This window comes from Ricinus communis, chromosome 4 (assembly GCF_019578655.1).
Source record: "Ricinus communis isolate WT05 ecotype wild-type chromosome 4, ASM1957865v1, whole genome shotgun sequence".
NCBI classification, from domain to species: domain Eukaryota; kingdom Viridiplantae; phylum Streptophyta; class Magnoliopsida; order Malpighiales; family Euphorbiaceae; genus Ricinus; species Ricinus communis.
In genome coordinates, this window is record NC_063259.1 from 27763766 (window position 1) to 27791395 (window position 27630).

General features: G+C 34.3%; 2 protein-coding genes across 5 annotated transcripts; one reads left to right on the forward strand and one right to left on the reverse strand.

Moving 5' to 3' along the window:
• The first annotated feature begins 901 nt into the window (after positions 1-901).
• Positions 902-6869, forward strand: LOC8266319 (conserved oligomeric Golgi complex subunit 2). 2 transcript variants are annotated; one of them, XM_015726106.3, is made up of 13 exons: positions 902-1491; positions 1653-1859; positions 1984-2320; positions 2910-3071; positions 3162-3261; positions 3336-3551; positions 3639-3747; positions 3846-4046; positions 5108-5212; positions 5544-5669; positions 5760-5894; positions 5993-6136; positions 6428-6869. In XM_015726106.3, exons 1-12 carry the CDS (start codon positions 1033-1035, stop codon positions 6104-6106), a joined length of 2271 nt encoding a protein of 756 aa, XP_015581592.1. In that variant the 5' UTR covers positions 902-1032; the 3' UTR covers positions 6107-6136; positions 6428-6869. The 2 variants fall into 2 exon arrangements, with proteins under 2 accessions (XP_015581592.1, XP_002511204.1); XM_002511158.3 differs by lacking the exon at positions 6428-6869 and having other exon boundaries at positions 5993-6366.
• Positions 6870-10384: 3515 nt separating this feature from the next.
• On the reverse strand, positions 10385-26136 carry LOC8266316. 3 transcript variants are annotated; one of them, XM_015724285.3, is made up of 28 exons: positions 25968-26136; positions 25667-25865; positions 25453-25568; positions 25172-25288; positions 24822-24968; positions 24284-24652; positions 24015-24172; positions 20698-20819; positions 20493-20584; positions 20153-20402; positions 19991-20045; positions 18951-19099; positions 18771-18835; positions 18506-18679; positions 17184-17255; positions 16780-16881; positions 16576-16665; positions 15327-15402; positions 15141-15240; positions 14977-15046; positions 14629-14808; positions 14387-14509; positions 14218-14301; positions 13910-14094; positions 11777-11915; positions 11586-11645; positions 10901-11005; positions 10385-10806 (listed from the first exon to the last, which is right to left on the reverse strand). In XM_015724285.3, the coding sequence occupies exons 1-28, from the start codon at positions 26064-26066 to the stop codon at positions 10693-10695; spliced, it is 3612 nt and encodes a 1203-aa protein (XP_015579771.1). In that variant the 5' UTR covers positions 26067-26136; the 3' UTR covers positions 10385-10692. The 3 variants fall into 3 exon arrangements, with proteins under 3 accessions (XP_015579771.1, XP_015579764.1, XP_002511201.1); XM_015724278.3 differs by having other exon boundaries at positions 24275-24652; XM_002511155.4 differs by having other exon boundaries at positions 24015-24652.
• Positions 26137-27630: the final 1494 nt, after the last annotated feature.

Genomic DNA, 27630 nt, shown 5'->3' on the forward strand with positions numbered 1-27630 from the left:
TTTATATATAAAAAGTTATTATTTATTGTAAATCCCATGATTATGAAAATTCTATTATTTTTCATAAATCTATCAATATTTTTATAAACTATTGGCTTATACAAAAATAATTATATCTTTATAATATCATAATCTTTTACATAAATAATAAGAATTATGAAAATTATTTTAACTTACAAAATTACAAAAAGGATTTAATAAGTATCCAGAAACTCTTAAATATAAATTTTATAAAAATAGTAAAAAAGAATTTTAAAAAATGACATTTAAATAGCTTTAAATGTCTTATATGTAAGTTTTATATTCTCTGGGTTATGGATTATTTTTTTCATTACGAATGTTTATTCAAACCTTGTTTTAATTTTATGAATTTAAATTTTGGAACTGATTTTTTTGAGTAATTTCTTGAAATATTTATAGGGAGTAATAAATATAATGAAATTAAGTTAAGTGTATTTCAATATTTTTAACTATTATATTGTTTTTAAATAATACATATAAAAAAAAGATATCTGAAATTTAAATATAAATAGAATATTACTAAATGAATAAAATTATTTCCCCTATTAACTATTATAAATTGCTAAAATAAATAAGTCTTGAAGGTTAAAAAAATAACTAAATTAACATACAAATTTTAGACATATTATAGATCTTATAGTAAATTTCCTTGTAAATATTTGGATTTCATACTTATTTTTATTACATTAAAAAGATTAATTCAAAAATTATAATAGAATTATTAGAAAAATAATATTAAGAGGCTTTTTAATAAATTAAGTTACCTCGATTATCCTAAATAATCAAAGAGCGTAGGTGGCATTCATTGATTGGGTAGGTGGATGTAAGCAAGTAAGAGTAGAACAATTTATGAAGAAATTACGCAATGTATCAGTCTTATATCCTAAATAATTTATAATAAATCTTAGTTTTCAATAGCAATATTAATTTTTGAACTGACTTTATTCAGCAAAATTCATTCACATGTTCCTGATCTGATTCAAATTTTCAGCAAAACTAACCAAACTAAAAATGGTGGATTCATTATCATCTCCAGCACCAAGATCCGCAACGGACCTTTTCTCGGATCCACTGGACAGCCACCCGCTTTGGTTCAAGCCAAATCTCTTCCTGTCTCCTACATTCGACTCCGAATCATACATCTCGGAGCTCCGAACCTTTGTCCCTTTCGATACACTCCGTTCCGAGCTCCAGGCACATCTTTCCTCCCTCAATCACGAACTAATCGATCTAATTAACCGCGATTATGCCGATTTTGTTAATCTCAGTACTAAGCTTGTTGACGTGGACGCTGCCGTGGTTCGAATGCGGGCCCCGCTGTTGGAGCTACGCGAAAAGATCGAGGGGTTTAGAGGCAGCGTTGAAGGTTCGCTTGTGGCTTTGAGGAATGGACTGCAACAGAGATCGGAGGCTGCTTCTGCTAGAGAGATTTTGGAGTTGTTGTTGGATACGTTTCATGTCGTTTCTAAGGTAATATTTCTAAAACCTAATTATCAAGTTTTTGTTTTTCTTTTTTTGGTAATGCGCCATTTTAATTTTAAGTGATGTTAATTTATGAGATCGTTAGGAATTATTTGTACATCAAGGCATTTAGTAAGAAATTTATTTATGCGAAATTTATGTATGCGCAGGTTGAGAAACTTATAAAGGAGCTACCAAGTTTACCTGCTGACTGGTCAAATGGAGATGTCAATTCAACTGTAAAGAATGCTATGAGTAATGGCATTTCCTTACAATCTATTGAGAATGGAACAAATTTGAGAGAGACTCAAAGCATGCTTTTAGAGAGAATTGCCAGTGAGATGAATCGGCTTAAATTCTATATGGCTCATTCACAGGTCTCTTTCCCTCTTGCTCTTAATATTTATGTTTATGTGGAAACACTAGCATCTCTTTGTATAATCATAGGTAAAAATTATTAAATATATGTGCTCATCTCTTTTCTCTGTTATGCCAGTACAGAATCTTCCTTTCATTGAGAACATGGAGAAGAGGATTCAAAGTGCAAGCCTTTTATTGGATGCAAGTTTGGGACATTGTTTTGTTGATGGACTGGAACACCGTGATGAAAATGCAATATACAATTGCTTACGTGCATATGCTGCCATTGATAATACCAATAGTGCAGAAGAGATTTTCCGCACAACTATTGTTGCTCCACTAATACATAAAATTATTCCACATGGACCATCAGGAACGGTTGCTGGGGTATCTGGGGATGGACTTGAAAATGATTATTACCAAATCAAGCAATGCATTGAGAAAGATTGCAAATTCCTTTTGGAGATATCTTCCGCTGGTAAATCCTTCTATCATTTGTCTTGCTGTTACATTAAAACTGAGCTTTCTCTTAATATTTTGTGCTGCTAAAAGATATCTTCATGATGTGGCTTTATTTTGTGGCTGGAGTTGGACCCTTGGCACAATTTTTTCAGAATGTATGGTTTATCTGAATTCTGATTCAAGCTGAATTACCATGTACTATGAACATCAATCTCAACTTTTACGAAAGGCCAACTCACCTGAGATTTTGTTCTCTTGTTTTTGTTGGTTTCTGTGGAAAATTGATGCCAACAGCTTTTATGTGTTCATTTTGAAAAATTGTTTCCATGTAAATCAGGGCAGACCTTGATTATAGATTGACCAATTTATCTATAAAAAAGAACTAAAAAATGAGTATAATGTTGATAATCTTGCTCATACAGCATCTATCATTTTTAGTCCGTCGTACCCTTTAAAAAATTGATCAGATACTAGTAAATTATCTTGTGTTTGGCTGCCTCAGGAAAGAAACATTTGTACACTTATATTAATCTTGTCCCCACTATGTTCAAATGGCACTAAATTGATGCTTTACTTGTTTGCCATTTTTATAATTTATGGTTCAGAGAATTCGGGTCTTCATGCATTTGACTTCCTAGCCAACTCAATCCTGAAAGAGGTTCTCTCAGCAATTCAAAAGGGAAAGCCAGGTGCTTTTTCCCCTGGAAGACCTACTGAATTTTTGATGAATTACAAATCAAGCCTGGATTTCTTGGCTCATCTTGAAGGTAGTACTCCTCTCTCCACGCGCACATACACCAGAAACTATAATCCTATACTTTGGTCATTATAGTTATAACATCCAATTGTCATGCAAGGCTATTGTCCATCCAGATCTGCTGTCGCTAAGTTTCGAACAGAAGTTGTTTATGTCGAGTTCATGAAACAGTGGAATGTTGGGGTTTATTTCTCCTTAAGGTATGCAACCAAAATCTTAGATGTTGCTTTTATTTGTCGTCAAAAGGTTGTTCTTATATATCCAGTTATCACAGATTTCAGGAAATAGCAGGAGCATTGGATTCTGCACTGTCAGCAACTAGTCTTGTCCCAGTTGAGAATTTACATTCTGGTCAAACAAATTTGCAAGACCTAACGTTAAAACAAAGTGCCACTCTCTTAGAGAGCTTGAAGTCTTGTTGGAGAGAAGATGTTCTCATCCTCTCGTGCTCCGACAAGTTTCTTCGCTTGTCCTTACAGCTTCTTGCTAGGTCAGTTTTAACAGAAAATGGATAATTTGTATTAGTCACTTCAGTTTATATATCAATTATTGATTGTCATTAATGAATATTCAACAGATATTCAAACTGGTTATCATCTGGAATCGCTGCACGGAAAATGGGTAATTTAGGTTCCAACACTGTATATGAATGGGCTATTTCAGCTGTGCCTGATGATTTTGTTTATGTAAGCATCTTGTCATGGTTCTACTAGTCATACTAATTTTCATGGAGGACGTGATCAAGGTTATATGAGCACTTTCATAGAGGGTCTTGGTTTTGCAGATTATTCACGACTTAACTTGTCTGGCTACGGTGGTATGTGGAGACTACCTTGATCACATACTTCAGCTTCTGTCTCCGTCTTCAGCAGACGTTCTTGATCTAGTAAAACAAAGCATTTTGCAAAGTGGAAAGTCATTAAATGATTTAGCACCTCTTGCTATCAATGCAATCATTGAGACGCTAGTCAATAGGGCTGTGGAGGTGAGCTATACACTAGGATATGATTGAATTGGATGAGGATGCTTTTCTGGTTGTGAGATTGTTCATAGAGATAGCCTGTGTTGCTGAGAGGTGCTATTTGCACTCCCTGGGATTCAAATGCTTTAATTAAGATGATAGTAAAATGATAAATTAAAGGATGGAACTATCCTCTAACAAACACAAACTACCATCATTTTCTTGTCTCCCTCCATCTTCTTTATTCTTTTGGATTTTTGGATCCAGTTAATCATTTCAGTTTACTCCACTTTCTAATTATCTGAGTTTATCCAAATTTGATTATCTTATTCTCTTTCTCTGTTTATTTTCCTTTTACTTCTTTCTGAAGTTCCTTCCTAATAATTGACCAGAGAAAGTGTAAGTTCATATAGATTTTTTACCTTTCCTTTTTACTTATTCTCTTAATGGATTTTTTTTTCGACCTCTCATTATTTCTGTCGAGTTCTTTCAAAGTAGGTTATGCCGATTTTTGAGTTTAGTATATTCTAAACGCTTTTTGATATCTCCTGAAAAGATTTTAAGTTCAATTATTTTTTTTTTTTTCTCTCCATTTAGAGGTTTATTCTTGATTGTAGGTTCTTTAGTTGAGTGGGTGTCATTTTGCATTGACTTTTCGTTTATCTGCTTCTCTTGATTAGCAGAAAAGGCAACCATAGTATTTGAGCATCAAATTGCCTTTGCAGAGGTTTTCACCACAGGAACTCCATAGAAACAACTCAGATGGTTATACAAAATCTTCCTTAAATGAAAATAGGCAGGAGCTAACTAAACATGATTTTTGAAGAGTTATTTTCTTTGATCTAATTATTTTTCATAGGATCAGTGAATTATCTGCACGAGAAAAAGGAAGAGGATGGAGTAGAAGAGAATGGGCTATATTGTCCTTTCACTAGCTGGTTTATTATAATTCCAATTAAAGTATTTGGATGAGATTAGGTGTGGGAAGACCCAAAGGAGTGCAAATAGCCCCTCCTGTATTGCTAAATTGGTTATATTTCATAATTTGGTTCAAATGTTCATGATTTGGCTTGAAAATGTTGTAGGACTTGAGACAGGTGAAGGGAATATCTGCAACATACAGGATGACTAATAAGCCTCTTCCTGTGAGGCATTCACCTTATGTCTCAGGGGTGTTACATCCTTTAAAGGTATGTTTTCACTGGAGTAGCATTAGCTCCGTTACTTTAGTCTCGGAAGTTTGCATATGTTTTAGAAATGAGGTAAAGGCTTGTTAAACAGTCTGCTTCCTCACACCTTGACTATGATACTCTTTTATCTATTACCGGTCTTGGTACTCTTACTTTCATATCATTACTTTAATCACTGCAAGTGCTGCCTGGACTGTGATTACCTGCTGTGTCTTAAGTATTCATTAGATATAACCTCTGTAGTATCATGAAACTTGAGCTTCAAAGTCCTGATATTATAATGTAGTAGTTGTATCATAGATTTTGTGCTTAACTTTCTCACTGCTTGCAGGCTTTTCTGGATGGAGAGCGAGCCATTACATATTTAACTAAAGAAACTAGGAAGGAATTACTGGTTGGTGCAGCAACAGAACTTACTAGTCGTTATTACGAATTAGCTGCTGAAACTGTCAGCGTGGTCAGTGTCCAAGATTAAAATATGTTAATTTGACAGTAGATCTAATCTTGAAATTCTCGGCTCTAATTTGTTTCCGATGTCTATGCTCAGGCTAGGAAAACTGAAGTTTCGCTCCTGAGAATACGGCAGGGTGCCCAAAGACGAGGTGGAGCAAGCTCAGATGTCTCAGACCAGAGTGTTACTAACTCTGACAAGATATGCATGCAATTGTTCCTTGATATCCAGGTATTCTCGATCCTCTGTTGCTCTCTCATGTTTGTACTATACAAGCAATAATGAATTGACCTTACCTAACTGGATTAACCTGTATGCAACATTGTCAGGAGTATGGACGTAGCCTTGCAGCCCTTGGTGTTGAGGCAGCTGATATTCCCGCATATTATTCTTTGTGGCAATGTGTTGCTCCTCCAGATAGACAGAATGTGATTAGTTTCTGAATGAGCATTACCTGGAGAAAGTTTGTAGATGTAATTTTTGTTTTCCCCTTTTGTTAACGCAAAGTACTCGATCACAAGTTTGAGTTTGCTATGAAAAGATTTTTTTTTCTTTTTTTCCTTTTCTTTCTGGACGGAATACCTGATTCTTAAAATCATCATTGTTTGAGGGATAGGAGAGGTTACATTTTGTACTATCAAATTTGTGGTTCATCTCATTAATAAATGGAAAAAATGCATAAATAATCTCTATACTTCTTAAATTTTGCTATTCTAATATCTAGCTAATTTTTTTATTCAATGAAATGCTTTGATTAAAATCAGGCGATTTATCTATGTCTGACAACAAAATGATTGGCGGAGGGGAGAAGGTCTGGCCATCAAATATTTTGGGAGAGCCTTCAACAGCCGTGTTTGTCCAAATAAAGCTGGGACAGTGATGAATGGGGTGATACAATTAGCAGAGACACCTGATCAGGTATATATACGAATTAGGGGCGATACTGAAGGTGAGGGCCAACATTGAATTGTTCAATGAAATACGCCTGGAATTAGAAAAGAAGGAAATGATATTGATGATATTGTAACCATGGGGGCTTAAGAAATGGTCATGTGGTGTAAGATCATTCGAGTATTGTATTTGTGGAGGATGTTTTCTTTTCTTTGCTTCTATTTATTATTTTTGTTACATTTAGAAAAGTTTGATGTACTGCTAGGTTGCTGGTCTAATTTATATAAGATCCAAAAAGCGGTTCTTGCCAAGTCATCTGATACTCCTTATAACATGTAATAATAGATTGGTGCCACAGAGTTGAGCTTTGTGTTGGATAAACTTCTAGGTGTAAGTTGGTTTTGTTAGAATTCATCATGACAAATATGAAGAATTTCTAGTGCACTATGCAGAACTAAATATGTGTAGAAATAAAATCTCAAATTATTGTGAATGGACTTGACAGGTAAGTAGCAAGATCATAAATATGAGAAATGAGAAATAGCATGACCATAAAATGAGTCTCTGACTTTTCCTTTCATATGCTCTTTTGAGAGTTCATTACAATGAAGGCAGTGGAGATTGTGCATTGCTGATACTGATCCTCATCATACTGGTAATGATGAGTACAAGAAAATTACAAATGGTGGATGGAAACAAGCTGTTGACGGCAAAGGAAAGAAGTTCTTCTTGCACGACAAGTTCTATAATTCTCTGCTGCCACAGAAGCCAAACATGGTTTAGAAGTGACGATACTACCAAATTGGTATATAAACAGAACCCTCGTACTAATTGCATGCATAAATCAGCAGACAAGCTTGCAAACTTAGGCTTTAATCTTGATTTGTTTTGATCCCCCTGCAGAGATTAGCGGCTTTGGCTTTAACAACCCATGAGAATCAAAAATAAAAGTTAGGTTATATTTTAGAATGTACGGAAATGAAACAGTCAAAAGAAAAAAAAACAAAATCATTATCAAATGGAATTATAATCATGAGATCAATACAAGAGGCTTTATGTGGTGAAATGCTGCACGTGTTCACAAGATCCTTTTCTTCGTATTGACAAAAATCAGAGAGACGCACAAGTGACCTGTGCTAGATGATACTACATTGCAATTTAGTAATGTCCATGGTGTTAATGCTGAGCACTTGCGAGGAAATTCAAGCTGTTGTATTCTCTCCTCATCCTGATAAAACTCCAGGTTGAGATGGTTTCACGACTAGATTCTTTCAGCAAAATTGCAAAATGGTGAAAGACAATATCTTCCGGGCTGTTTGCAGTTTTTTCCATTCTGGTAAAATGCTTAAGAGTGTTAACCATATCGTTATCTCCCTAATACCGAAGGTAAAGAATCTGAGAAATATGAAGCATTATAGACAATGCTTGTGCACAATCTTGTATAAGATCATTGCTAAGGTTCTGAGGAGAAGACTCCAACCATTTGTGCCTCAAATCATGCACTGCCTAAAATTGAGAAAGAAAGGCAGAATTGGGGTCTGGCTTTGAAAGTCGTTTGCCTCGGCTAATGATCAGATAATCAACCTAGAAAAATCTGTTGTCTTCTTTAGTAATAATATCCCGGAGGATGATAAACGAAGAATTACTAAGGTACTTGGGGTATCCTATATTGGCGCCCAAGATCGCTACTTGGGTTTGCCAACATTTATCAGTAAATCTAAAAGGCAGACCTTTTGTGATATTAAATCTAAAGTGGCTAAAATAATCGTTGGATGGAAAGAGAAGCTCCTCTCCTCCGCTGGCAAAGAAATTCTCATAAAAGCGGTTGCTTATGCTATTCCAGTGGGGTCAGCAGAAAGAGGAAAGAAGAATTCATTGGGCAGCTTGGAGCAAGATGTGTAAAAGTAAGTTTCTTGGAGGACTTGGATTTAAGGACCTTCATGGCTTTAACATGGCCTTATTAGCTAAACAGGTATGGAGAATCCTGGTCTATCCCGATTCATTGATAGCCAAAATATATAAGGGCAGGTATTTTCCTCATTCTTCCATTGTTAATGCCAACTGTGGGACAAACCCTTCATGGGCTTGGAGAAGTTTTCTGGCAGCAATAAACATCATTTTGCAAGGATGTAGATGGCGTGTTAAGAATGGGAAATACATTGTGACGGCTGAGGATGCCTAGATTCCCACTTCCAAACCCTATAGAGCTATATTCAATGAGGATTTGCAAGGTCTTGCTCCTCGGGTGTCCGATTTCATCGATAGTCCATCTAATACCTGGAATGCTAGCAATATAAAGGCGTTCGTTCCTGAGCAAGCTCGAGTTATCCTATCTATCTCGCTTAGCTTTTCTGGTCAATATGATGATGTTATATGGCACTTTCATAAGTCTGGTTCTTATAAAGTTAGTTCTGGATATGCAGTCTGGACTAACATTCTATCTGGCTTGAATTATCGGGGCTCTGCTCAGTCTAGAGGATCTACTACTGAGTTCGATCCAAATCTATGGAAAGCTTAAATGCTTCCTACGGCGTTTGTTACTCAACAATTTTTCGACAGGGGAAGCTCTCAGAATCAGACTTAAAGTTCCAGATGCTTGTCATAGATGTGGTCTGGTGGAATCAAGCAAACATTTATTCTTTGAGTGCTTGAGCAGTTTGGAGGATTTCACCGATGGGTTTAAATACTGCGGCATGGATTGACAAAAACATTTTGGAAACTTGGTGTACTATGACTGATGATCTTAAGTCCTTGGACCCCTCTGGGGACTATCGACTCCTCGCGATTCATATTTTATGGAGAATTTAGAATGTCGAAATGATCTGATCTTAAATCAGAAGGAGTGGAGTACTAGTGAGGCTGTTCAGAAGGCCCTCTCTGATAAGATTGAATTTGACTCTGTTTTAAGCTCTTTGGATTTTGATCCTCCCTCAAATGGGTCTGATGTCAGTGGTAATCCTGCTCCTTTTAATAGGATCAAATCAATTTTGATGCAGCTTCAAATGCAAAATAATAAAAAAATAAAAAAACCAAGGCTCAATTGGTTTGGTGGCTGGAGACCAGTCCAACTTCATAGACCAGAAATCCAGATCTTTTGCTGCTTCTTCTGACCCGCTCACTCTTGAATGCCTGATTCTTCATGAAGGTCTGCTCTGGGCTAAGGATAGAGGATGGAATCATGTTTGTTTGGAGGAGGACTGTCTCCCTGCTATTAATTTTGTCAACCAAGTCACTACTCCCCCAGTTGATTTGGCAGTAATCTTCGAAGATATTATTAAGACTCTGCTTCTCGCTTTGTGGTTATCAAGTTCACCTTTCTTAAAAGAAATCTTAATTCCCCTGCTCATAAAGCTTAGTCGGTTCTGTCCCCAGGGTTCATCTCATCTATATACATTTTCATTGATATAGCTATTTTGCCCTTTTGATGAAAAAAGAAAATATATATATATATATATATATATATATATATATATATATATATATATATATCATTAAATGCTATTTATGACGTACAAAACCCATATTATATTTTAATTTGAAACTTATTTTAAAATTCAAAAGATATAAATAATCTTTTATTAGATAACAAATCTCAACTCCACATTATACAAACATAATCTTAAGCCTAATGTTTTCCTATAATGTTCGAACATATACCAAATTTTCCAACCCCAAAAGAAATACATGCCTAATGTTTTTTTTGTTTTGTTTTTTTAAAAAAAAAGGAAAAAAAGAAAAAAAAAAAACCAATAATCCTGCTACTAGGCTTATTGTTCGATGATTATCACAAGACCATATAAAGAATAATAAACAATAATACAATCACCATATTCACAGCGTATTTTTCTCTTCTCTTTTTCTATTTCAGATGAGATGTTAATTAATTTAAAAAAGAGTCGAAAGTAAATGCTCTCCATGACAGCGGATAGGGGACACACAAGAACATTACAGTAGCTTTTCGCCATTTATACCAAAGCATATATCCCCAAACTCCGGATAATAAAACCCTCCTCCTATACTTACTTCCATCATACAAGACAAAACGGTTCTCCCACAATCCCATGGGGGTGAGAGCTGCATATTACTTGGGTGAAGGCTTTTTTCAGCAGAAAATGAGAAGCTTTTGTACAAATGACATTTACATAAAATAGCTGAGAGCCTTCTTTCTTCTAGAACCACCTTCCCCGTAGAGTTCATTCCATTGCAGCAACTCGGTCATGTTAACCGACTCCGATGAAACACTTGCACACACCTATTTTTACAAAATCAAAACATAAATAAATACACCACAGAAAGAATACATACACCAAAGCAGATAACATGGAACACGGATCCATCCTTTTTACCCGTTCATGAGCATATCTGAAATCATCCATGTTAAGCGGCCGTATATCACCACTGCCACTTAAAGCTGGCGCAGGTTTACCGTCTGCTGCAGCTGTAGCACGTTCCTGCCATTAATTGAACATGCAAGATTATATTAAACGCTACACAGACAGCAATTCAAGCCTCCCATGACAAATCTGAAACCATAACCAAATATTTGCAAACGCCAGAGATAAATTTTCAATAGGACTACAGCATTTAGCTTTTGTTTGGGAAAAGGGAGGAAAATGTCGGACCCACAAGAAATAAATTTGTGGGCCACATGACATGACTCTTTTTCCTCCCGCTTTCCTCTCTACCCTGGTTTCCACCCTTCCCAAACATAGTGTTAGATCTTCCACTCTAGTGTGACATCCAGTGCTAATATTCACATCTATGCTGTAATTATCACAATTGGAACTTACTATCAACTTGATTCCAGGCACCATATTTTATGTGTATGTTCTTGCAAATAGAGAGTTAAGCTGAAAAAATGAAACAAATGTAGGATCTCCTCCACAATTTATTATTGATAGAAACCATTATAAGAATGTTCAGTACAAAAGCTAATATTCAGAACATAATTTCAATCATCCCATCAATTCAAGTAATTGGCGTGTATAAACAACTGTTTTTAAAAAGAAGAAAATAAATTGCAGAGCATACCTTCTTTTCCTTTTCTAGTATCTCTTTAATTGGGCGGTGTGCAGCAGTAACACATAAGTTCTGCAGCAAAAAAAACATAAAATTTTGATGAGAAAATTTAATTTTGAAAATTAGCATTGATTAAAGAAAGAATGGAGAAGCCATTCCATTGCACAATTAACTTATAAAGGAAAAGAATGAGAAGCAAAAACCTTAAGGTCACTTCCGGAATATCCATCTGTCAAACTCGCAATTGCATCAAAATCAACATCAGGGGACAAATCCTCCTTTGCCAAAATAACTCTCAGTATTTTTGCTCTATTTGGAGCATCAGGCAGATTAACCATCAATCTGTACAAAAACATTCATTATTATATCTATACTACATAGAAAGGAGATAAGGGTCGTCCCTATTCAAAGTTGTAATTTATGGAATGCCTAGAATACCCTCTTTTTGCTTAATAACTCAAAAGTACAATATTAATTTTTCAATTCAAGAAATTTCCAATAACTTCACAATTTCCAAAACTCTTACTGCAAAATTATATGTTTCCCTCATATTATTTAGTTACGCCACAATACTCTTCTCCTCTTCTAGTGTTATAAGTATATCATTAACAATTTCACTTTGAATAACTTCATAATTTCAATTTAAATATACATTCTCCATATATTAACATTATCAATTATAAATTAGTTACAGCTTTTTCAGAATAAATTATTGTCCTCAACTTTTCTTAGTTATAAAAAAAATCATTGCACTTAACTTTTCTTAATTATAACTTCCCCATTTTGTCATTTCAACCTTACAAATATAAAAATTTCTATGATATGTTCATTAGCTTCATCATATTCAGTTATTTTCCTTATCTATACATCTCTAACAATATACAAAGAAGACAAGGGTTCAAAAGGTTCATTTGGGTGATTTTACTTTGTTACTCTACGAAATAACAAAAGAGTCCTTAATAGGTTATTTAATTGTAATTTTTCTGTTATACCAAATGAGAACAATACCTTACTAACTTAACCTAATAAAAATAATCTATCTATTATTAGGTTACTTTTGTCTATTTCCATTTCAATTTCTTAAGGTTGGCCCTCCTTTGATTAAAAATTGTTTATATTGCCATAATGCTATTTCAACTTTACGTGCACATACTGCTAAGCAATATTACAAGTTTATCATTAATATCTAAAGTAATAATTAATTGCTTAAATAATATTTAATCATGTAGTGACTATCCTGCTTGTCTGTATTTTACTTAAAATGACTCATGTTAATTTTACGCTACTGTTCGAATTTGATTACAAAAGATATTTGGGAGCTAGAGTAATTCTATATTTTCTAAATATAATTTCTATCCTACACTAAATAAATTGTAATCAATACTTGCTATATTTCTATTGAATACCTAAATATTAGTTTGAGACAATTAACTACTACTCTTGCTACTATAATGTAATTATTTTATTACTATTCAGTAAATAATAATAAAATTATTCTTATAAACCTTTTCTTTAATCCAATAAAACTTTTCAATATTTATAGTCTTTATAAGTGTTCAAATATTTATCCACAATTAAAATATAATTAATTTATTTTGTTGCATTGATTTGTCACTAAATAGACAAATATAAGATCACCAGAAATGAGCAGTATCCAATTTAAGCTAAAATTTAGTTTCACGAAATAATAAATAGTTATTTAGTTAAATTCTGAGATCTTGGTTTAAATAATCAAGTCATAGTTTCTTTTTAAATTAATCGTTAACTTTTAGATCTTTTTATTATGATAGGATCTAGACCAAGTGGAAATCAGAAGCTATTGTCTTTTTCTTTTTAACTACTACATGTACTTCAACATAATAATAACTTAGCTTATGCTTGAACCTACTGTTCAATCATTTAACAGTTCTTTAATTATTTTGATAAATTCATAAAAATTCAGAAACAGAAACACTATATTGAATTATTATTTTGTATTGAAAACTTTCATCGTCATTATTCATTCATTTTAAGTAAATCAATGGTGAAAATCTAGAAAATTTGATATTATTTTCTAAAAATATTTTGACTTCTTGTAATATTTTTATACTATTATTAACAATAGAGATCACGGATAATAATTGATAAGTTAAAATTGAAATATAAAAAATGATTTTTATTTTTATAGATATTTATGTAACATATCATAATATTTCACAAGCCTAAAAAGCTGGACTCTCTGTGTCCAACTAGTTTAAAGAAAATCATATTATATATATGTGATACAAATAAGCTTCATCATACATCTGCATAACCTATTAGGGACTCTGTTATCAAAAAGGAAAAAAAATTACTACCTTCGTGGCAGCCGTCTAATGACAGCTTCATCAAGGTCGAAGGGCCTATTAGTTGCTGCAAGTACTAGAACCCTTTCTGTATCTTTGGTGCGTAGGCCATCCCAGTTCACCATAAATTCATTTTTCATCTTCCGCATAGCTTCATGCTCCCCTGGATTTTCCCTCCTTCCCAGCATGCTGTCAACCTATACAGCACAAACAGACCAGATGGGAGGGAAAAAAGGAAGAATCCGAGAGAGTCAATACCTGATAAAAGCTTATAAACAATAATAAAAATCATACTCGATAAAAGTACTATAGAAGCTTGCCTCATCAACAAAGACAACACTAGGGGCAATTTTGCTGGCCAGAGAAAAGACAGCTTTCACATACTTCTCACCCTCACCAAACCACTGTGGCAGATGAGAATAAAATATGTTAGCTATTAGGAAAATAGCTCTATATATATAAATCTATCAGACCTAAAACTATCTTAACCTTAGATGTGATGCTTGACATTGAAATATTGATGAAATTTGCACCAGCTTCTGTTGCCACAGCTTTGGCAAGCATAGTTTTTCCAGTTCCAGGCGGTCCAAATAGAAGTATGCCCTTGCAAGGCTGAATAGAACATCAAAAGTTTAATTTACATCTGCCAACCAAATTCTTGTGCCAAGTGTATTAACAGATCCTTTCAAATAAAATTCTTCATTTTACTGGATATAGAGAAATGTAGGAACCTTGGTTAACTGCCCCTTGCAGAAAAGCTCAGGCCTCTGTAAAGGAAGCATCACCAACTCTTTCAAAGTATCCTTAACATTTTCTAAAGCTCCAATATCATCAAATGTAACTCCAATGTCACTAGGTGGAATAACATCTGCCAGAAGCCTTTTCTCAAACTCATTCTCTGTCACAACATCCTGATTGTGGCCAAAACAATTACTGACAAGATTAATACAAGACACACTACAGAAAAGATTAACAGGATACTTTGTTATCATAACTAGTTTAAAGAACTTGTGCCCATTAAAAAAAAAAACTAAAACTAACTGTCAAGACATTTAGATGCAATAATGTAGGATAATCACCTTGAGTGACTTCTTCAGGCTTTTGGACTCATTCTGGATGGCCTGCAAGATTTCAATCCCATATTGGAGGCTGCCAGCATAATGGAAATATAACTGTGTTATCTCTTCAATAACTTATAGCAGATGACAATCCAGAAAAAATTACAAGATGAGCTGTCAATTACCTCTCACTAGATAAAACAAGTCTAGCATCAGCATCAGCATCAGCATCAGGATTTTGCATTAGATGATGGCTTAGAGCCCATCCAACAACCTTTTCAGCAGCTGCGATGCACAATAACATATGAATTTTTTTTGAAAGACATAGATCAGAAATGCATAACATTACAATCTACCAAAAGAAAGCTTACTTTCATTTGTGAGTGTGTGGTCCTTAATGCATAATGTCTCCAGTCCTTGACATTCCATCCCGCTCCGACTCAGAACCTATTATACAAAATGACAGCCTATCACCACTGCAGATCGGAAACAATACTATTCAACCCTTATTAAAGAAAACACACACCAACATACAAATGACACTACAAAGCTTATAAACCTCTGAAAATAAGAAACAACACTATTCAACTCTTTTCCATAAAGGAAAAGAGGAAAACGCCCTCCTATATAGTTTAAGATTTTTAAAAGACAACATATCAAAAGAAGGAAAGCATGCAGACACAGTTTAAAACACACAGCACAAGAGTTGATACAACTCGATTTGCTCCCCAATCTCTAAACATGAACAAGCTTTCTGTCATGAGTCTTTGCTTACCACATAACCACGACTTTATTTGCAGCATATCATGATTTGTGTTTGCACCAGAGAACCCCAAAAGTTTCTCAAAGCAATATTACATGTTGTATTTTCAAGTGCATGTTACAGGAAAAGCTGCTAATTAAAAAGATGACTACCTCCTCTCTTCTGGAAAGAGCAAATATCACTCCTATAATATCTGACATGTGTAAAGCACAAGGCTTTAAAGCAACAACCAATTTTGTGATAGTTTGGGAAGAATAGTCAGCAGCCATTACCAATTTTTACAATCCACAATAATAGAATGAAAATTTAACAAAACCCTTTCATCCTTGAAACAACAGTCATCTATGAGCAATCATGGTCACGTACAACAGAATCAGGTATCATATAAAAATAAAAAAAAGGAAAGAACTTGTTAGATTCCGGAGAAGGAACTGGTATAAATGTAAAAGAGAAAAAAAAAACATACAACAGATGTAAGAAGTTGAACAGCAAGATTAGATGGTAACACATAGTTAAGACCTTTCCCCAAAGACCGGGTAAGCCACTATCTAACTAGTCTTAGACTGCTGGCAGAAGCAATTTCTATTGCAGTTATTGCCCATGTGAATATTCATGAGTCATTAAAAACGAGCTTATTTTATGCACCAGGAATATGAGTCACCAGTATGTTCCAGCAGCAGAGGGAAAATAGGCAAGACACAGAAAGAAAAAAAACCCTAAGCTAAGATTATGCAGATATGAACACTCATTGTTACATACTGCACTGCAAACACTAGTTGAGCCAGAACAACCAGTATAATCATTTCATATGAAAAACAAAGATGCAGTAAAATTGAAGTGCAGGAAAGCTTTCTCACAGAGCGCAGATGATTCAGATTTCCCTTCATTTTGAGGGTTTCAGCATCACGATCCAATTGATGCTTCCAAGAAGTTAAAAGTGCCTCATCCTGCAGCAATTTAAAAAGCTCCCATAATGTGCCACACCAAGAATAAGAAGAATTACAGTAGTATAGTAGCATAATAATTATAGTAATACGATATCCGTCACAATTAACACAGACCTGTGGCATGTGAATAACTACTTTATTTGGGAATAGTTTAGTTAGCACTTTTGTTGCTTTTGGCACTTCTTTCCCTCTTTCATGAAGTCTTCCAAAGCTATCCTGAGAAAACCAACAGGCAGTAACATACATCAATTACAGGATAACTTCTTAAATTCCCAATTAGCGATCAACATCACATCACACACACACACACACACTGAAACCATATTTCAACAGAGTCTTCAGCTCTACTTTTGAAGGACGCTGGAAAAGGCTAAACACTTTGAAATGCATAAGCCCTCCGAAATCAATTAGAAAACAACCATAAAACGTTTAAAGATTTTCTCAAAATTAACTGGAGACTAGAAAACCAAAATAGTGGAGCTGCAACCAAGAAATGGAAGAGACAGAGAGAGTGCTACCGGAAAAGCCAAGTCGAGAAGAGCCGTTTGATTGCTGCCAAACTTTGTGAAAAGAAGACCTCCAGGATGAGACTGCAAGAGAAAATTAGTATTAGGGTAAATGAATCACAACTTTCAAAATGAGATTATAAATCTCAACAACAAAACTAGAAGCAAATTTTGAAAGTGCAACATTTGGGTTTGATAACAATAGAAGGATATAGAACTTCTTTTACTGTTTTTTCCATTCAAAGTTATAGGTGACAAATGGATTTGGATAGAACTCCTTCCCAAAAGCTAGTTCAAAGGAAGAGGGTGCACAATCTATATATATACTATAACAGCCCAATAACTAGGCGATATGGGATAAATACAACTTCTAGCACCCTCCGTCACGCTTGGCGTGACATGCAAACGGGCCGAGTCCAAACCCATCATTGCAAACAAAAGGCCGGCACTGATACCATGACAAATGGGCTTGGATAGAACTCATTCCCAAAAGCTAGCTCAAAGGAAGAGGGTGCCCAATCCACATATATACACTATAACAGCCCAGTAACTAGGCGATGTGAGATAAATACAACTTCTAACAATAGGCAACTCATACATTTTAAATATACTGACTGTGGAAATATCAACAAATGTTTCGTAGAGAAAAAGAAAAAAAGTCTTGTAGCTGGTTAGAACAAGCCTAAGATGAGATCACATTCATGTAAAAGGCAATTTTTTGCATATTCAGTACTGTGCTATTTCCCCACATGTACATTTTAATTAACTAAGACTGCAATGCAAAAAGGGAACTATTTTGGGAATAAAAAGGAACAAGTTGCAGGTTCTAAAGTTTATGTTCTTATGAAGGATCATATTCTGAATTGTTGCTACTTTTGCAGCAAAGTAGTCCCCTACTTTCAAGATATACCCCATTTGACAATTTATGTCAAGCTCAAGTGATGTGCAAGTAGATCAAAAGAGCATTTGCAAAACACCGCCGCAGGGTAAGTGTGTTAGAACTCCTCATATTCTCCTCAAAACAATCACCCAACAAAGTGCCATATTCCATTTTGGATACTCAAAACTATATAAATGAACACTAAACCACATTGATATTTCAAACCATACAAGACAATTAAGCCTTCCTATTGATTGCATACATAATAACAAGGATATACACATTCATAAGTTCCAAATTCTCTGATATCTTTGCAATTTTGCCCACACTTGTTCACTGAAGAAGATAAGAAAAGCTGTCTCATTTTTTAGTCTACATGCTTCACCATAATGGTATCCAATATTTAAATCAAAAAGTGTCTAGAACCACATATTTAAGCTTAACAAAACATTACCTTTTCCTTACGATTGTCGGTTTGTGTGTGTGAAGCAATTGTTACCACATTATCAGGAAGCTTTTCAAGTCTGCTTTTAAATGTAGAACATGAATCAGGGTTTCCTGCAATTGATTTCTCCGCATCTTTCATGAACAAAATAAAAGGGGAATTTCTGCTCTCATTGTATACGGCCTGATTTATTGAGAGGTTCATAAGAACTAATGAAATGGACAAACAAAACAAAGAAGTCAAATTAATAATACTAATGTATCAATATTACTACCTCAAACAATGTGTTGATGAGTAGCTTGTCCAAATCTTCCACATTGTCCAAACGAAGATCCGTAACTAAGAGAATAGCACATACCATTAGTAAGTAGAGTAAGAAAAGTTAAAGGCAAAACTAAAGGGATTACTGATCAAGTCTATGGACATGAAAATGTCATATTCTAGTGCATGTTACCATTGCAAAAGTATCCATGGCCTCCCTCACAAAGACCTCCAAGATCAACCCCGTCAGGCACAGGCTTGTCAAACCTTACCCCAATTTTTGACAAAGGATTGTCCTCAAAAACAAGAACAACCTTCCCACGAATTCCATTAGGTGGGCCCCTACATACAAAATTAATAGAGCATTAATGGAGAAAACCTGATGATTGCCAAAGCAACCAAAATCAAAGGATAAGGGCAGGAATGGACAATTTCTATTCCAACTCATACAAGGCAACAGCCCCTGAAATAGCAATAGGCTCAAAACCTCTCCAAAAACTTTTCTACATAATTTTCAATGATTCTCCATTTTTATCCTAACTTAAAGTGCAAATACATGGTGTTTCTATTAACATTGCCTGAAGCCCCAATCTTATGTAACACAGCTCCCAGCTTCCCTATTTGTTAATTGCAGAAGAGCGCCTTAGATCAGCAGGTTTCAAAATTAAAATGTTTTACCTAGTCTGGTTGACTTGAAAAATATAATCACATAATTCATAATAATTATTCTTCTAGAATTTTGATAAAATGCTATATTTGGAACCCTCGAGTAAATGGACAAGTGAGTAAAACTTCACCAGCAGAAACCTGCTCAGCTGTGCTCGAACATGTCCAAATAGATCTCCCAATTATGCTGACTATTATTCCCAATATTCATAGATAAGTGAAGATCACTTTTGTTCATCTATGCGGAGGTAAATCCTCTAGTTTTACCACGATTTTCTAGCATCTATAAAATAAATTCAGAAGCACTTGATTGGCTGAACATAAGCTCCTAGTGAAGCATGAACTTCCAATTTGATAATTAATGAAAGAAGAAAAAAAAAAAAGAGCTCTCACGTGGGTAGTCCGAAAAAAAGAATCATATAGGCAACAATTTTAAGGCCAAATGCACCACGAAATCATGCAAACCCAATAATGATTGCTGAAGCAGCATCAGCATTCATAATAACTATTCAAGTTTGAGACACCATAGAAACAACCAATAAAACTGAACTGGTGTGAATATTGTACCTTGATGGTGATGCTGTTGGGTATAAGCCACCAAACATATATCTTACTCGGTCACCTGGAAAAGCACATTTTGCAGTTATCTTGCTATTTTAGAATATATGAAAACTGAATGCAACTAGAATGTGAAATTATTAGAAGATCAAATGCAGAAGACAGCCATACCTATTCTGAACAAAAGATTTCTAGATGTCCCAGAAGAAGAAGGTACAGCATCAGCATCCATTTTTGGTTGAGATTCCTGTCCAGAGGAAGAAGGCGCATTCGAACAACTAGGTGTATCTGTTTCAACAACTGATGATGGATTCACACTCTTTGATAAGTCCATAGTTACAGGACTTTGTTTAGCACAAGTGCAGGATTTTTCGGCATTCAATCCATCCTTCAAAAACTCAACTTCCTTTGAAGACAAACCCTACATATTCATAATTGATGATTCAACCACTGATAAGTCTTTACACTACATAGATCATAGTACTGTCAAGCCAGAGTAGTTTTAGCTTACACCCAGAAAAGAATGGCTATCAAATATGAGTAATTTGGCGCCAAAATAGTTAGCAAGAGCCTTTGCTAACATCTCCTGATATATTTCAGAACCTGCAGATAAAATTCACAGGCAAGAACTTCAAGCTCACATTTAATCTCATATGGAGGGTTAACTTATAAAGACTCCGGAGATATATAATGGATCAAGTAAATCACGAACAAACCTGCAGGGCCAGAAAGCAAAATCCGTGGATTAACAGTGGTGAGTTCTGCAGTATACTTCACATGTTCTTTGTGCCTCAAGTGTATAAATGAAGCCGCAATTAGCACATTCTTCGTATTCTCACTGCAAGAGAAGACATATATGTATATGTAATGACAAAATTTTCTCACTGGTTTATATCTTTATACTTCAAATATAAATAACTTGAATTTATAAATTGGCACCAATGAATTATTTCATCCAATCCAATACCAAAATATCGACATTACCAAATACGCAATCAACACATAACTAAAATAAGAAAATCATTAAAGTCAATAGAGCATAAAAACAAATATACTATTCTAAAATAATCACATATATGTTATTTTTTATAAAAAAAAAGATGAATATTAACAACTTCATATTGAAAATAAAAAATTGGCATAATACCAGTTTAGGGAAACTGATTAAGAGAATATGAAGTTAGATTAGAAACTAGTGACTAATATAGGCCACAAAATTTGATGCAATAATTTTTACAATGTCATTTCTATTTTTTGTTTAAAAATTTATAAAGAAATCATAAAATATTGTTCCAATAGGTTTTATGTGAATTGTCTAGAAATCTTGTAAACTTTTAATCTTTTAAGGACAACTTTATTATTGAAGTAAAGTTTTGGAGTGTGTTTGAGTCTGAGGCCTTATTTGGGATAATTAGCCTATTTCTGAGGAAGTATACTTCCTACGAAGTTGAATTACTGAGGAAACTACTTCTCAAGAATTAAAAATTAAAAGTGTACATAATTTGACTTCCTAGGAAATAGAAATTATCTCTTTTGTTCATATGTCTCACAAAGACAATAATGCTCATAACGAATATGATTTATCTATACATCATTTGTGTTTTAAATATTTAATAGCTAACAAATAAAATTTAATGAATAATCTATATTCAAAATTACAGCAATAACAAATGGATTTTTAAAATATAAATAAGTTATTATTATGCTAAACAACACACCAATTATTTATTTTTATTTTTTATTTTTAATTCATATTTAAAATTTATTTAGACTTATCAAATTATTAAGATAAAAGATAAATATAATAATCATATAATTTATACTCAGCCATAAATATTAAGTGGTGAAAAAAATTAGTATTAGCCTTTTATGGTATTTAAGTGAGGGTGTATTGGTCAACCAATTCTCTTTAACTAAGAAAATTCTACTTATCTAGAATTCTAAGTAAGTTACTTCCTCTATAGTAAGAAAAGTTGGATTGCCTACTTCGCAGGAAATTCTTTTTGTCGTTTCCTAGAAAGTCCTACTTTCATTCCTACTTACTCCTAAGTGATTTTAACAGCAATCATCATTTTATTGATGTTTAGCCGCGCTCTTGCTAAGCCACCAAAATGCAGATGGTCTCCGAGATTTGGCCCAACTTACTCAGTATTTATATAAGTCCTAACCAATCCAAAGCACATTCAAGGGCAAAAATGGATGCTAAAACTCTACCGCACTGATGACTCAACTTTTCAGTTGTTCTCACCTCTCTGTTGGGTGATTTTCTTATGGTGATTGCCTTGATTATAGTTGTGTATTCAACTTGTTTTATTGTAGGTGTATTAAAACTGATGAGATTTTATAGTACTAGGCTATGATGTTGTATTAGAGTTTTCCAAATATTTGTGCCCCTATTATATTTAATGCATATAATCTTTAGTTCAAAAAAATATTCAAAAAGACTTCCGGCAGCAAACTCAGAAAGATGTAAGATACTCAAAATAGAAATCTTATTGATGCTACCAAATAGGAGTTTGCCAAAAACTCGTGATAAATAATTTAGTCAGAATGATACCCAACCATGTTGTAGCACTATTAATATGACAAAGACTACAATAGTAAAACAGCAAAATGAGCAACAAACAAAATGCAAAGGCATGCAGAAAAGATGGCATTGTGGAGTAAAACATGGCCGATATGCAATGAAAACCATTCATTTTGCAGAACCATCTTTATGGACAACCAGATTGTTGTTATATTATCAGCTGCAGGACAGTCTGGTGCTCCTAACAGACTATATGTCGAAAACAACAAAACTACTCATCAAGATATGACAGATAGCTATGGACCACTGACATACAAACGAGTGCATGTGTCACCACAGTAAATGCCATAATGATGCTATATCCCAGTGTTTAACATGTCTAACTAATAGATTATCCCCCTCACTTGCATAAGTCAATACCCCTTTTTTTCCCCTTTAACTGCACAAGGTGATGCATTTATTTGAAATATTCCACTGTATCATTATATTATACCAAGCTCTAAAGTCAAAATTGACCACCAATGGGACAGCAACAGGAAAAAATTAAATGAGCCTAATTAATTACATTGCACTTCGTGGACTCATATTAAATAACCAACTCAGACTCTTGAATCAAAGGAGGAAGAGAAAGAGAGAAAATTCAAACATTAGCCTAACTTAAGTGCAGTTACTGTAACAATTAAATCAAATGCATATAAGACTCCAAAATTCAGGTTTTTCCTTGTCCCTTTTTCACTTCTTTAAGCATTCTAATGACATGATCCTAATACCCCTAGTTACTGCACTATGTTCTTCTCCTCCTGTTCTCTTTCATTCCACCCTTGCTCTTCGAGTATGAGAGAGCATAGATATCAACGTTCAATCTAAGCAGCCCAAACAAAGTTTACCGTATATCATCTACCTATGTGGCTTAGACCATCATTTTCCTCCTTGTAGGTCTCTAAGCCCTATAACACTAAAGTGCATTAATTCCTCACCTTTTCCCATCTACCATAGATTCGTTTAATTAGATGTCCTTAAATCAGGAAACAGAAATTAAGATTAAGTAATAAAATGACCAAAAAACCAACTGGAAACCTTTTTTTTTTTTTTAAAAAGGAAATTTAAGAAATATAATGCCCTCAAGAGCACACACCGCATAATATTCCACCATAGACCTATTACTGAGAATTATAAATACATATTATGTATGCATAGCTATCATGAGGCAAGAAAACTTTACAAACTGCCAAGATAAAAGAAATCAGCATCTTTTGCATTCTTCGACTCTTGAATCTAAAACCAAGTTTCAGATTTCAGAGAAACTGGTAGAAATGACAAGAGAAAATGGTCTATCCTATATTGTTATCTTCTCCAACAACTGAAAGAAATTTTTCCTTGGTTAATTGTTTGGTTATGCCACTATAAAATTCCAAGTGTCTGAGATAAGAAGCCATTGTGAATAGTCTTACCTAGAAAGTAGAAATAGTAGTATGAAAATTACACATGGCAACAACAATATCATACCTTAAATAGTATGGGAAACTGTCAAATGAAACTTCTATATTTTTGCCGTCAAGGATTCCAGCACGAATATCTTCTTTGAATACTGCGCAACGCAACGACATACCTGAGGTTGATGCCAGTTGTGAATCCCTTGTCCACTCGTTTCTTTCTTCCAATACCTGTTTACAGATATTTTTGCTCAATTTTTGTTTACAACTAGATGATCGAGCTAACATCCCGAACAAAGGCCTTATCAAATCATTCACTCCAGAGAGTTTTACATTGCCTGCCTCTATGCCAGAGTCCTGGTTGCAATCGTGAGGAAGGTTCTTGCCCACTGCTCCAGCATCGACAACTTTATCACTCCCCATATCTGGAGTTGAATTAATTTCCAAGCCATCAAGTTCAACTTCTGTACCATCGTTGACAACAGAGTGTGCAGGCACCTCAGTGCCTTGGTGGATTTTACCAGTATTCTGACTGGGAGATTTATAACGCGAAGGTAAATCTTGTCTCGGGCTTGAAAGAGAAGCCAATATTGATGCCCCAGCAACAGCTGAAGCATCTCCTGACCTCCTTTCTAATTGTAAAAACTTTCCCAAATTACTCTGGACCTCCACACCCTTGACTGCAACCTCAGTCATGAGTTGCTGAAATATCTATATTGACAAAGATTAAGGAAATTGACATATAGTAACAAACACTGGCCTCTATGGACAACTGCAAGATCAAATAATTAGATGAGGAAAGACACAAGGGGACTTGAAATAACCAAGAGCAAGACAGGAACAGACGGGTAAGTTATCTTCCAGCTATAAGACAGGATACATAGGCATTGTTCCCCATCAAGCCAAAAACCACCTCATCTCCCGAATGAAGATCACGCGTAGTGCCCTTCTTAATTACTTCTCCATTTACTTGCACTGATCCCTTGCTTCCCGTACTTTCTAGCACAGCTACAGCACCTCCCTCGCGCTGATCATGTCCACAAACAGTGAGTACTCAAACTGCATGTACATATTAAGGAGTTCACCTCCAGAAGAACTAAAAAATAAAACAACTGCACCCAAAGTACATCTGAGGAGTGAGGAATTCTTATATACCTGGCATAAATGTAATTTATCCATTTAGTACTTATCCTCCTATAAAAAGTGACCACAAAAACTGAAAGTTAATACCTGTGTGTGTTTAATCTTGCATAGAGTTCCACTAATACTCTGATCCTTCAGAGGGAAATTACATTGTCTGCTTGAACCAATCGTGAAAGTCGGTGTACATATAACTACATCCCGGTTCTGAATATCAATAATGAAGTAATATGGAAATGTTAATAAAAGAAACAACAAAAAGAGCGTTATCTCTTTTCAGACATGAAAAGAAACACACACTCACTCACTTGAGCTAATAGTTAAGCTTAACAAAATCAAACCAATCTAATAATTAGTGATAAGTTAAGTACCTGTGCAGACTCCGTGAGAAGCTTGCACCAAGGCACTGATGTTTCAAAAGTTATACTTTGCTTGTACCAAGATGCTAATGAACTCCTTGGTTTTTCCACTGCAACAGGTGTAGAACCTACAAATTACAAAAAAAATCCATCCAAAAACAAAATATTATTATGATTCAAAACAGTAAAAGTAAAGCTGTTAAACCTTTAAAAAAAAAAAAACAACCTTCAGCGATCGGTGTGACAACAGCAACTGCCGGAGCCGCCTCACCTTTACCTGAACTCAAAGCCTCACCACGGCCATCTACGGCAATCGGAGCATCACTAGCTCCACATTCTGCAGGATCCGACACCACAGGTGGACACAATTCCTTTGAATTCTCCGCTGCCGGCATCGGTTTCTCCGCTGTTCCACCATTCTCGCCCTTAAATTTTACAAATCTCAGAACTTTTACATTAAAAAAATTTCAAAACTTAAACATTCAAAAACGACAGTCAAAAAAAAAATCTCTTTTTCCTTTTTGCACCTTTTGACGCTTTGGCGATGGAGGCTTTTCTTCCGACGAGGAAGATCTCTTGGTATTATTGTTTGTAGAGAGAGATCCACTTCTTCTCGTTGAAACCATGACTTTGGTTTCTTTTCCCTTCTCTCTGTGCTGTTTCTCTCTATTCTATAATACTTTCAGCTTTCATATATATAATAATTCAAAGCGAGATGATTTGTTGTATTTTCATCTTTTTTATATTTATATATATTTTACCGTAACCTTTTTAGGAAAATAAATAAATAAACTCTTGGTGCAGTTGGTGCACGAAAGTTCGATGCCTCTGTGTGTGGATATTATGGATTAAGGCGTGTGCTTACCGGCGTAAGATAGCAACTCTGTTATAGTTGGCGGTGTAATTTAGTTGATCTGTTTGGTTCTGCCTAGGATGCGCCGCGGTGGTAAAGTAGTAGGTTATGGTTCAGTTCAGTGTAGTATTCGAGTTTTTATTTGTCCTTTTGCAAATAGCGTCTCTCATTGGTGATTTGCAATATCAGCTTTAATTACCATATAACCCATCGCCATAACTGATATAAAAATCGTTGTTTAAACAATTTCAATTCTAATTTTAAAATAGTAATTTTGAATGGAACAAGACGATAATTTGTCCAGCATTTCAATATTCTTTTTTCTTTTTTTTCTATAATAAATAAACATTTTAATTTGAATAAATTTATATAATTAAAATATTTTTATTTTTAACTTGTACATGTTGTAATGAAATCATAATTTATAAATAAAATAATTATATAAATAATACAAATGCATCAGTTCAATGGTAGAAGGCGACTGTTAATAGCAAGTATTAAATTAATTATTTATGAAATAGTTGAATGGATAAAGTTCTGAATGATATCAAATTTATAATCACCTTTTATTAAAAAGAGATTAATTATGTCATTTCGCATGAAGTGTAACTAATTAATGCTAAGTTATGGTTAAAGTCGGTCATGGTTATGAACACGTGGGACGTGGAGTGTTCATAATCTGCTCGTGCATCAGAAGAGTCCAGCTCTTTCTGACGGCTAAAAACTTACCATACAAGGAGTTTAAGTTATTTTATTAGTGGTGTTGATTGCTTGAGAGAGCTTTACCTGGACTTGGGCGAAGTTTTGGTGGATTCTGCTGCATATGTATCAACCATCTGATTTTAATCATACGGTAGAGATAATAACAGATAGGAGGAGTATGCCCCACTTGTTTACAGTTGCAACTATAATAGTTGCGTGGACTTTTTGTTTTGTTAAAGACAAAAAGTATGAAATGGTATTCTTATCCATAGATGAGATGAGTTGTTAATCATCTCTTCTAATCTAACTAAGATTTTAAATTTAAATTTTAGGCATATAATTACTCTTGAAAAAATATTTTACCATATTAGAATTTTATCTGACATGTTCTAAAATAACTTTATATACACATATATAAAAAAAAAAAAGATATTCTTAGATTTTTTTATAAGGTTTTAATATAGATATTTAAAAAAATATATATTTTTCATAAAATAAATCTAATCATTTTCATTTCAATTAATCATTTTTATTGTATTAGTTATATTTGATAACATGAATTTATAGTTATAACATCTTTGCCAGATTACAATAAAAAGTCACTGCTCCAATTAATGTCAACCCGAGTCGAACAT